Source organism: Pteronotus mesoamericanus, unplaced genomic scaffold, assembly GCF_021234165.1.
Source record: "Pteronotus mesoamericanus isolate MK-2021 breed Mesoamerican mustached bat unplaced genomic scaffold, CSHL_Meso_final scaffold_54, whole genome shotgun sequence".
Taxonomy (NCBI): Eukaryota; Metazoa; Chordata; class Mammalia; order Chiroptera; family Mormoopidae; genus Pteronotus; species Pteronotus mesoamericanus.
Window position 1 is genome coordinate 77,142,933 of NW_026555321.1, and position 12,928 is coordinate 77,155,860.

General features: G+C 33.9%; 1 protein-coding gene across 1 annotated transcript in view; it reads right to left on the reverse strand.

Annotated features, from left to right (window-relative positions):
• Positions 1-12,928, reverse strand: part of PXDNL (peroxidasin like) — a 354,687-nt gene that overhangs the window by 117,465 nt on the left and 224,294 nt on the right. Inside the window, 1 exon segment of the mRNA XM_054595292.1 lies at positions 7,748-7,809. Coding sequence (XP_054451267.1) covers positions 7,748-7,809 — 62 coding nt within the window.

The following is a 12,928-nucleotide window of genomic DNA, read 5'->3' on the forward strand; positions in this document are numbered from 1 at the left end:
GTAAATAATGCTGCAATGAACATAGGAGTGCTTTGTTCTTTCAAGTTAGTGTTTTGGGTTTCTTTGCATATGTTCCCAGAAATGGGATCACTGGATCAAAAGCCAGATCCATTTTTAATTTTTTGAGTAATCTCCATACTGCTATCCACAGGGGCTACACCAATCTGCATTCCCACCAGGAATACAAAAAGGTTCTCCTTTCTTCACATCCATGCCAGCACTTGCTGGTTGATTTATTTTGATCGTCATTCTGACAGTTGTGAGATGTATCTCATTAGATTATCATTTGCATCTCTCTGAGGATTAGTGACATTTAACATCTTTTCATGTCTATTGGCTGTCTGTATGTCTTCTTTGGAGAAGTGTCTATTCAGGTCCTTTGACCATTTTTTAACTGGGCTATTTGTTTCTTTGGTGTTCAGTTTTTTAAGTACTTTATAATTTTTGGATATTAACCTTTTCTCAGATATATCAACGAATATGTTCTCCCATACTGTGGGTTGTCTATTTATTTTGTTGATAGTTTCCTTTGCTGTGCAAAAAAATTTTAGTTTGATGTAGTCCCATTTGTTTATTTTTTCTTTTGTTTCCATTGCCTGGGGAGTTATATCCAATAAAAAATTGCTACCAGCAATGTACAAGATTTTGCTGCCTGTGTTTTCTTCTAGGATTTTTATTATTTGAGGTCTAACATTTAAGTCTTTGATCCATTTTCAATTTATTCTCATATGTAGTGTAAGAAGGTTGTCTAGTTTTATCTTCCTGCATGCATCTGTCCAGTTTTCTCAGCACCTTTTATTGAGTAAACTATCTTTAGTCCATTGAATATGCTTTCTTCCTCTATCAAATATTAATTGACTATGAAGGTATGGGTGCATTTCTGAGCTTTCTACTCTGTTTCATTGATCTATATGTCTGTTTTTATGCCAGTACCAGGCTGTTTTGAGTATTATGGCCTTATAGTATAGTATGATATTAGGTAGCATGATTCCTATAACTTTGTTCTTTCTCAGGATTGCTGATGCTATGCAAGCCCTTTTGTGGTTCCATATAAATTTTTGAAATTTTCTTTCTAATCCTTACTTTGGGCTTTTTTTTTGTTGTAGTTCTGTGAAATATTTCATTGGAATCTTGAATGGAATTGTATTACATCTATAGATTGCTTTAGGTAGTATGGGCATTTTAATGATTTTAATTCTTCCTATCCATGAACACAATATGTGCTTTCACTTAGTTGTATCTTCAATTTCTTCAGTGTCTTATGATTTCTGAGTACAGATCTTTTACATCCTTAGTTAGGTTTATTCCTAGGTATTTTATTCTTTTTTAGCAACTGTAAATGTGATTATTTTCTTAATTTCCTTTTCTGATAATTAATTATTAGCATATAAAAATGCAACTGATTTCTGAACTTTAATTTTGTGTCCTTCTAATTTGCTGAATTCATTTATCAGTTCTAGTAGTTTTTGGTCAAATCTTTGTGGTTCTCTATGTATAATATAATTTCATCTCCAAATAAAGACAGTTTTACTATCTTCTTTCCAATTTGGATGCCTTTTATTTTTTCTCTTCTGATTGCTGTGATTAGGACTTCCAGCACTATGTTGAATAAGAAAGGTGAAAACAAACATCCCTTGTCTTTTTCCTAACCTTAAGGGGAATGCTTGTAGTTTTCGCCCATTGAGCATGATGCTGGCAATGGGTTTGTCATACATGACCTTTAATATGTTTAGGTATGTTCCTTCTATTCTTTTTTTCCTTATATTCTTTTTTTTGCATTTTTTTGGATATGATCATGTGGTTTTTATCCTTCATTTTGTTTATATGTTGAATCACATTTACTGATTTGTGAATGTTGTACCAACCTTGTATTTCTGGAGTGAATTCTGTTTGTTCATAGTGTATAATCTTTTTGATGTATTTTTGGTGTATTCAGTTTGCTAATATTTATTTGAGGATTTTAGCATAAATGTTCATGAGGGATATTGCCAATAATTTTCTTTCTTTGTAGTGTCTTTATCTGGTTTTGGAAATAGGATAATGCTGGCTTTGTAAAATGAATTTGGGAGCTTTCACTCCTCTTGAATTTTACAAAATAGTTTGAGAAGGAGAGGTGTTAGTTCCTCTTAGATTGTTTGGTAAAATTCACCTGTGAAGTCTTCCAGTCCAGGACTTTTGTTTTTTGGGAGTTTTTTTTATTATTGCTTCAATTCTACTAGGTGTAGATTCTCTGATACTTCCTGATTTAGTTTTGGAAGATTGTATGTTTCTAGAAATTTATCCATTTAGTCCAAGTTGTCCAGTTTGTTGATATATAATTGTTCATAATATTTTCTTACACTCTTTGTATTTCTTTGGTGTTGGCTGTTATTTCTCCTCTTTTATTTTTGATTTTATTTATTTGGATCCTTTCTGTTATTTTCTTGATGAGTCTGGTTAAAGGTATGTCAATCTTGTTTATCTTTTCAGAGACACAGCTTTGGGATTCAAAAATTGATCTTTTGTATCAATTTTTTAGGCTCCATTTCATTTATTTCTGTTTTGATCTTTATTATTCCCTTCCTAATATTCACTTTAGGCTTTTTGTTATTGTTGTTCTTTTCAAGTTCTTTTAAATATGAATTAGATTGTTTATTTGAACTTTTTCTTCTTTTTCTTTTTTTGGTTTGTTTTTTGAAATAGGCCTTTAATGCTATGAATCTTAGATTTGTTTTCCCAGTGTCCCACAGATTTTGGATGGTTTGTCCTCATTTTCATTTGTTTCAAGTTATCTTTTGATTTCTTCCTTGATCTTATTGTTGACCCACTCATTGTTTAGTAACATGATTTAGCTTGCATGTATTTATGTGTTCTGCAGTGTTCTTCTTGTGATTGATTTCTGGTTTCATAGCATTGTGGTCAGAGAAGATGCCTGATATGATTTCAATCTTCTTAAATTTATTGAGATTTGTTTTGTGTCCTAACATGTAGTCTATCCTTGAAAACATTACAAGTGCACTTGAAAAGTATGTATATTCTGCTGCTTTGGGGTGAAATACTCTGAAGATATCAATGAAATCTATTTAATCTAGTGTGTCATTTAAGGACTCTATCTGTTGATTTGCTGCCTAGAAAATCTATCCGTTGATGTCCATGGGGTTTAAAATCCCTGACTATAATTGTTTTTCTGTTGATCTCTCCCTTTACGTCCATTGAGGTTTGGTTTACATATTTAGGTGCTCCTATCTTGGGTATGTAAATGCTTACTAGGCTTACATCTATTGTTGGATTGTTCTTTTTATCATTATGTAGTTTTTCTATGTCTCTTATTCTAGCCTTGGTTTTGAAATCTATGTTTTTTGTATAAGTTCTGCTACCTCAGCTTTTTTTTCTTTTCCATTTGCACAAAATATCTTTTTCCATCCATTTACTTTTAGTCTGTGTGTACTTTTTGACCTGAGATGGATCTCTTGGAGGCCACATATATATGGGTCTTGTTTTCTTATCCATTCAGCTATCCTATGTCTTTTCATTGAAACAGTTAAGTCATTTACATTAAGGTGATTACTGATACATATGTATGTAGTACAATTTTATTTTTGGACTGTTTTTCTGGGTTTTTTTCTTTCTCTCTCTTTTTCTTCTTTTTCTTAAAGCAAGCCCTTTACCATTTGTTGTAGTACTGGTTTAGCCTTGGTTGTAGGTCCTCCCTCTTCATCGCCTTGAATATTTCATCCCACTCCTTTCTGGTCTGAAATGTTCTTGTTGAGTAGTCAGAAAACAGCCTAATTGGTGCTCCCTTGTAGGTAATCATCTGCTTTTCTCTTGCAGTTTTTAGAAATCTCTCTTTGTCTTTAAGCCTTGTCATGTTAATGATGTTGTGTTTCAGTGTAAGCCTCTTTGCATCCATCTGTTTTGGGACTCTCTGAGCTTCCTGGACTTGTGTGTCTTTTTCCTTCACCCGATTATTTCTTCAAATAGGTTCTCGACCCATTGTTCACTCTTCTTTTTCAGGTATTCCCGTGATGCAGATGTTGTTACCCTTCATGTTTCCAAAGTGTTTCTTAAGCGCTCCTCATTTTCTTTTTAAATTCTTTTTGCTCTGCCTGGACGTTTATTCTACCTTATCTTACAAAGCACTGATCCGATCCTCGGCTTCATTTATCTTACTGTTTATTCCTTTCAGTGTATTATTTATTTCAAATATTGCATTATTTATTTCTGACTGGTCCTTTTTTATGGTTTCTATGCCTTTTTTCATGATGTTGAGTATCCTTATAACCATTATTCCAAACTCTTTATCTGATAAATTGCTTGCCTCCATTTCACCTAGTTCTTCTAGAGAATTCTCTTGTTCTTCCATTTGGGATCTGTTTCCTTGTCTTCTCATTTTGACTACTTCTTTGTGCTTTGTACCTTAGTTGTTAAACTAATCAGTTGTAAGATCAATCTGCTGTTAAACTAATCAAGCTGTAATCAGCAGCTCCACAGGGTGGGGCAAAGGAATTCCTGTGGGCAGGGCTATTGCTTCCTTTCAGGCTGATGCCATTTGAAGAGGAGTGTGCTACCTGAGAAAGATGGCTTCTGCAATATGGGGATTGTCAGCACAAGGGTCCTGGTAGCTGTTCCTTTAGTTTTCTCCCCAGAACCACCAACACCAGACACTCAGCAAGTGTCTCTAGTCCACTCTGCCCTCCCTCTTCCAGAACCCAAAGTAAGTGATTGCAAAGGAAATTTTGTATGTTGGTCCTTTAAGAGGAAAACCATCCATCTCCCCCTGGCAGACAGAAACCCTGCTGATTTTCACAGCTGGATGTTATTTAGGTTCTTTCCAGTTCTGATGCTGTAGGCTGGGGAGCACAGCTTGGGATTTAGACCCCACACTTCTCAGTGGAAACTCTCAGCCACTGAAATATCCCTCCAGAACTTCAATTGCCACCTGTGGTAGCCCAGCCAGCCCTCTTGCACCTAATCTATACTCCATACCAGTCTTGTAGTGGTGAAGTGGTTTCTTCTGTCTGTCCTTTGTTATAAGGCTTTTCTCCAGCTAGAGTTCAGTTGGTTATTCAGTTGGATATCTCTACAATTTAGCTGCAATTCTAGATTGGTCCTGGGAAGAGATTAGTGTAGCTTCCACTTACTTCTCTGTCATCTTGGATCTCTAAGATCATTAATTGATAATGTCATTCAGTTCAATTATGTCCTTACTAATTTTCTGACTGCTGAATCTGTCAATTACTTACAGAGGTGTGTTGAAGTCTCCTACTTTAATAATGGATAAGTTTGTTTCTCTTTTCAGGCCTACAAGTTTTTGCCTCAAAATATGCTCTATTGTTAGGTGCATACACATAAAAAATTATGTCTTCTTGAAGAATCAACCTTCTCTATCATTATGTAATCATCTTATTTATCCTTTATAATTGTTCTTGTTTGGATGTCTGCTTTATCTGAAATTAATACAGCTATTCTATTTTTTTAGATACATGTTAGTGTGGTACATCTTTCTATCACTTCACCTTTAATCTAAATGTTTATATTTAATGTGGGTTTCTTATAGACAACTAGGTTGATTTTTTTTATTACATTCAAATAAGATATATCAAGTAGTATGAAGTGAGGTGAATAGTTGCTCAGTACTGAGGGATGATTTGTACAATGTGTGCCACATATTTTCATATGGTTTAGTAAAAATGTATTATGTATAAAAACATATAAATTATCTGAAAGTGACCAGAGGTAATGGGGAAAAAGGACAATGGTGGAAAGAAGGGGAAGGGACTAGATGAAGAACATGTATGAATGACCCATGGACATAGACAACAGAGTAGGAATTGACTGTGGAAGCAGGGGGTGGAGGTGGGATGGGTGGAGGAGGGTAAAGCAGAAAAAATTGAGACAACTGTAATAGAATAAACATGATTTATAAATTTAAATAAAAAACAGTAGGTACAAAATAGACAGAGGGAGGTTAAGAATGGTATAGGAAATGGAGAAGCCAAAGAACTTGTATGTATGACCCATGGACATGAATTAAGGATGGGGTGAAGTGCTTGAGGGAATAGGGGTGCAGGGCAGAGTGGAATAAAGGGGAGAAAAAAATGGGACAACTGTAATAGTACAGTCAATAAAATATACTTTAAAAAATTTTAAAAATAAGAATAAAAAATTTAAAAAGCAAAAAAATAGTGTCTTTATTTTAATTGCTATACCAAGGATATTTACATAAGATTATTGATATAATTGTACTAATATCTAACATATATGTAATTATTTTATATTTGTTGATAAGATATATGAAGTAGTATGAAAGGTAAATAGTTGTTTAGTACTGAGGGATAATTTGTACAATGTGTGCTACATATTTTCATATGGTTTAGTAAAAATGTATTATGCATAGAAACATATAAATTAAATATTGAAAATGTAATTAATTTGAATTAATTTTCTTAGATGATATATAAGTGTTTAACAACTTTTTGGTTACTTACAACTATTCAAATTAGAATTTGGAGAGAAAATTAAAAAGAGAGAGATACACACATTTTTAAAGCAAAGTTGACAATTGGTTATGTGTCTATGAAAGCAAATAAACCTTTCCTTAAAAGTAGTACAACTTTACTATTAATTATTAGCCCTTCAAGGAAAGAATAAGGGTTAGTATTCCAATAAAGGCATATGTTCCTTATTTATGTAGTTAGGATATAATAAATCAAATCATAGGTCCATTGTAAGGATTCAATGGAAGATAGAATGAATATTTACATTAATGAAAGTAATAAATCTGCCTTAGCTGGTGTAGCTCAGTGGATTGAGTGCTGGCTTGTGAATCGAAATGTCACTGGTTCCATTCTCAGTCTAGAGCACATGCCTGGGTTGCAGGCTAAGTCCCCAGAAGGGAGTGCACAAAAGGCAACCACACATTGATATTTCTCTCTCTCTCTTTTTCCCTCCTTTCTCCTCTCTAAAAATAAATAAATAAAATCTTTTAAAAAGTAATAAATCAGTAAATTATTGCATTAAAAATTGCATTCCATTCCAATAATATACCCAAAAGAATTTAAAGCATGGAATGGCAGATACATTTATAGCAATATTCATAGTAGCATTATTCACAATAGCCAAAAGACAGAAACAACCCAAATTGCCATCAAGAGATGACTATATAACAAAATGTGGAATAATCATACAACAAAATATTGAGCACTTGAAAAGAAATGGTGTTGTGATACATGCTATAACATAAATGAAACTCGAAAACCTCATGCTAATTGAAATAAGGCAGACAAAAAAGACAAATATTGAATTATTCCACTTATATAAGGGGTTTTTAATAGGCCAATTAATAGAACCATAAAGTAGAATAGATATTACCAGGGTCTGAGAGATGGGAGCAATGGAAATTTATTGTTTATGGGTACAGGGTTTTTATTGGTGATAATGAAAAAGTTCTAGAAATGAATAATTTTTATGGTTGCATAGCAGTGGGAATGTACATTATGTCACTGAATTTTACACTAAAAATTATTAAAATGGTAAATTTTATGTATGTATAATTTACTACAATAAAAACAAAAATGTTATTACATATTGAGGAGTTGTGATTATTAGCTATTTCTTCTTTTTGTTAAATAACAGCATATTGAAAAAAACATATTCAAAATTATAAGACAGTAAAGAAAGAAATAGACAAAGATAAATTAAATAAGTAAAATATTATTCCATATTTATTGCTAGGAAGAATTAACATTATTAAAATATCCATACTAACCACACCAATCTATAGATTCAATGCAATTCTTATCAACATAAAATTGATATAGTTTCACAGAACTATAACAAACATTGCAAAAATTTATATGTAACCACAAAAGGACCTGAATAGGTACAACAATTCTCAGAAAGAAAAACAAAGTTGGAGGAATCACCCTACCTGACATCAAACTATATTTCAAGTCCATAGTAATGAAAACACCATGGCATTGGTATAAAAATGGACATATAGATCAACAGGACAGAATAGAGAACCAAGAATTAAGCCCTTGTTTTTATGGTCAATTAATATTTTATAAAGGAGTCAAGAACATACGACAGGATAATGATAGTTTATTTACTTAATGGTGTTGAGATAATTGAACAGATAGGTGCAAAAAACTGAAACTAAACCTTACACCACACACAAGAAAAAACTCAAAATGGATTAAAGAATTAAATGTTTTACTCAAAAACATAAAAATCCTAGAAGAAAACATAAGCAGTAAAATCTCAGACATTTCTCATAGCAATATTTCTTTATGATATATCTCCCCCAAGAAAGGGAAACAAAGTAAAAATAAACAAATGGGACACAGCAGAGAAAACCTTTAACAAAATGAAAAGACAACCCACTGAAAGACAGAATATATTTGCCAATGATACATTTGATAAGGGGTTAATATCCAAAATGTATAAAGAAACTTTACAACTCAACACCAAAACAAAAAAAAAACAAAACCTAAAAAATGGGCAAAGGACCTGAATAGAAACTCCTCCGAAGCAAACTCCGAAGATAGCCAATAGACATGTAAAGATTCTCAACATAACTAATCATCATAGAAATGCAAATTAAAGCCACAATGAAATATCACCTCACACCTCTCAGAATGGTTGTCATCAATAAATCAACAAACAAGGTTGATGAGGATACGAAGAAAAAGGAACCTTCATGCATTGTTGCTGAGAATGCAGATTTGTGCATCAACAATGGAAAACAGAAGAGTTTCCTCAAAATAGTAAAAATTGAACTGCTCTATGACACAGTGATTCCATTTCTGGAAATATACCTGAAGAAGCCTGAAACACTAATTCAAATGAATATGTTCATTGCAGCATTTTCACAATAGTCAAATTTGGAAGCATCCAAAGTGCCCATCAGTGAGTGGTTAAAACAGTGGTACATTTATACTATTCACCCTTTGCGACAGCATAGATGGATTTGAGAATATTACGGTAAGTGAAATAAGCCAGTCAAAGAAAGACAAGTACCATATGATTTCACTTATATGTAGAATCCAATGAACAAAATAAACTAACAAACAAAATAGAAACAAACTCTTAGATATAGACAACAGACTGACAGCTGTCAGAGGGGAGGAGGGTTGGGGAATGGGTGAAAAAAAGCGAAGAGATTAAGCATAGGAAAATAAACCACTTGTAGAAAGACAGGCAACAGTATAGTAATTACTAGAGGGAAACCAGAATGGGTGGAGGTAGAATAGGGTAAAGGGGGGATAAATGGAAGGAGACTTGGCTTGGGGTGGTGAACACACAGTACAATAAACTGATGCTGTCTTATAGAATTGTACACCTGAAACCTATATAATTTCATTAACCAATGTTACCCAAGTTCTATTAGAAATAAATAATAAAAAAATTGCTGATTCAAATGAATGAATAACTTAACTGAAATCATTCTTTCTGGAAATTTAAGTCCCAATTTGTTTTACTAATCTATCAAATTTTTGAATATCGTGTTTTTCTAAGTCATCCATTTTACAAACTAAAAATGTAGGTAAATTTAATAATCATATACTTAATACTTCTAAGTACCAGAGGCTGTGTTACATTTTGCCTGAAAAACAGAAGTATTTAATAAATTCCTTGATACCTAATAGCTTATTACTGCTCAGAAAAGATATCAAATGTGTAGAGAACTTATAGCCTGAAAAAAATTTTTGAATGGGAGTGGGGGTGGGCAGGGCAGGGCAGAGGAGAGCAATGGAGGAAAAATGGGGACAGCTGTAATTGAACAATAAAAAAATTTTTAATAAAAATGTTTACATAGATAAATGAATAGTTGGATGTTCATTAAATAGATTTTTAATGGAACTCAAATTCCAAAGAGAATTCTTGCATTATTAACAAATGTACAATTCAAAGCAATGCTGAATCTACTCCTCTCTCCCTTTCCTCCAACCTGGAAGCTATTTACTATAAACACTGCCCAGGTGAATAGTAGGTCAGAGACAGTGATGTAGTGGATTCAGGAAACATTGTCTCAAAGGTCTGAAGCCAAATAGAAATCAGGAAGGAGGAAACAATGAGGGAAATCTCTGGACAAAAAAAGAATTCCTGTACCAATGGATCATTAGGAAAACAGTTGTTCTGGCCCTTTTCCTGTATAAGGCTGAGCTTGTATCACTAAACTGCTTCATTAATTCATATATACCGGAAAGAAATGATTAATCTCTTTTGGAGATTCATGAAAGCATAAAATTAAACATCAGAGAGTTTGGGTCAAACTGAAACACCCCTTATCAGATTTCCTGAACCTCATTTTGGACATCACTGATTCCACATGCACTGGGCATGGTAATGTATGATTAAAATATTAAGAAAGAACATTAAAAAATAATTTCCATCTGCTCAACCAGTCTATAGACTGAATGATAGCAAGAATCATTAGTGTTTTGCTCACCACTGTATTGTAGGACTAGTACAATACCTGATATATGGTAGGTGTTTATTACGTGATTGATGGATGGGTGAATAGATGTTAGATGTGTAGATTATTGGATGGCTGGGTAGATGGAAGAATTGACAGATAGATAAAAACTAAAATTTCCCAGCAAAAATATGCTAACAAAGCTTTTATACTTAAAAATTATAAAGCAATGCTGAAATGTCCTTCTGCTTACTTCTCCTGTGCAGAAAATAGTTGCAAGCATAGAGGGGGAAGCAGGTGTTATAGAGGGGTGCTGAACGAATGGCCCCGGGAGGGTCTCCCAAAAGGCCTCTCCAGGAGGTCGCTACCTTGGTTCCTCAGCTTGTCCTGCAAAATGGATTTGGTCAGAGCACCCAAATATATTTTATGTCTTTGGAAACTGATCCATCCAAGCCACACTCATAAAGGAACAGAAGTAATTTGACTTTCGTGAAGATCAGACTACTCTTATCAGCTAGCTAGCCAGTATATTCTTTCCCTGAAGGTAAATCTATATGGGAATTAGATGATGATCAGAAACGACATAAATAGATTCAAAGTTACATTATGTTGATGCTTATTCTCACTGAAATATAATAGTTTGATCCAACTAAGTAAACAAGAACACCCACTCAGTAAATTAGGGCACTTTCTCTCATACAAGGTTGAGACCTGTGTTATTTCTCTCCACCTCCACCCAAGTCTCTGTGTTCCCCTTTTCTTCTCCAATTTATTCTTAGAAATCACAGTATTTCCACATTTGTATCCCTGGTAAAGTTACTTAACCTGTGTTCATTTTTGCCATCTGTTAAACTGTATAGGTGTGTTTCACAGATTACTGCTACTGTGTTTTGCTGATACACATTGCAGGAGATAATGAGCAATAGATCTGTGACCTGATCTGAGTATCAGAGTCAGAGAACAAGAAAGATTCACTGGAAGACACAATACCCATGTATAATCCAGTAACCCAGGGAGGATCTGAAAGCATTAGATATTCCAGTTATTGAGGAGGGCATCAAATATGACCCATCAAGAACTTTGTAGCACAGTTAAGGAGGTGATTGTCAAGAAATGCAAAAATGTAAATGAGGTCAAATTTTACCTATGGTGCATCCAAACAGCAGTGGAGAACCATTGAAAGACACTTAGAGAATGGCATGATTGACATATTGTTTTTTTTTTTTTTTTTTCAAGAGAAGCGGCTGTCCTTCAGAGATTTAGAGGAGGAAAGACTTTAACAGAGAAATGAGGTTTTCTTATAGTCAGTGTGATGGCTAACCAGGATAAGATTGAAGTCAGCACAGAATAATAAATAGGAGGGAAAGCTATGAACAATGTAAAAGGAGAATCTACATGGCTTTTCGACTAACCATATATAGCAGGTGAAGAATTGGGAGAAAGCCAATATGATGCATGAATGTTTAGTTTCAATGACTGCATGAGCCTGTCATCATTTATCAAAATAAGAAGTATTTTTGAAGGGAAGATAAGGAACAGCTTTAAATGGAGAAAGATAATCAGTTAAGTTTAAGTTATTTTGAGCTTGAAGCGCCCATGGGACATATCAGTGGAAATATTGAGTAAACATGTATGTGTGTGTGAGTGTGAAGATTTTGAAACATCAAAGCAATTTAGGCTAAAAATAAATATTTGTGAACTAGAAGCATATAGATAGTAACTGATACTCATACCATGGAAGCAAGTGTGTTCAACCACAGAGAAGTACAAAGTATGAGAAATAACAGAGCCTGGGGTAGAACTCTAGGTGAGAGCCTGAGGAGGAGACAGGACAACAAAGAGAAAACCAAAAACACGAGTGGTCACTAACACCAAAGAAATTTCCAAAAAGATGAGTGGCAAAAAAAAAGGAAACCACTAGGCATAATTTAACACAGTATGTAACAGAATGTTTTTAATATGTTTAGCAACATAAGTGTCCTTTGTCAGAGAACTTCAAGTGGAGTTGTAAGAATGGAGGCTGATTGGTAGTGAGTAGAAGTAATTAAGAGGTCAATAAGTGGAGACAGAGAGTTTGGCATACAACCCTTCCCATTATTTGGCCTTTGTCAAACTCACCAGCCTTACTTCTCATCACATTCTATTTTGACCCTATAATCTAGTCGTTAAAAAAATACTTACACATTCTAAAACATACCAGACCATGTCTTGCCTTTTCTAACACATCTTCTTTTCAAGATTAAGATGAATTATTTTTCCTTCCATCAAGTCTAACCGGCCCACAATCTCCCCAAGAAGACATGACCTGTCCTCCCTTTGAGAATACGGTACCTACCTATTGTATATGTCTATCCTGGTAACTAACCCAAGATGTGACTAATCATGATTGCAACCTGGGCCTCACTCTTTGAACTCCCTAATCCTTAAATGAATGTGATAGATTACAGAAATGGACACAAGTTTCTCTCCTCTGGATTCATATCCCTTTGAAAGGTGATTCTGCTACTTTTCCTACAAAGTGATTGTAAT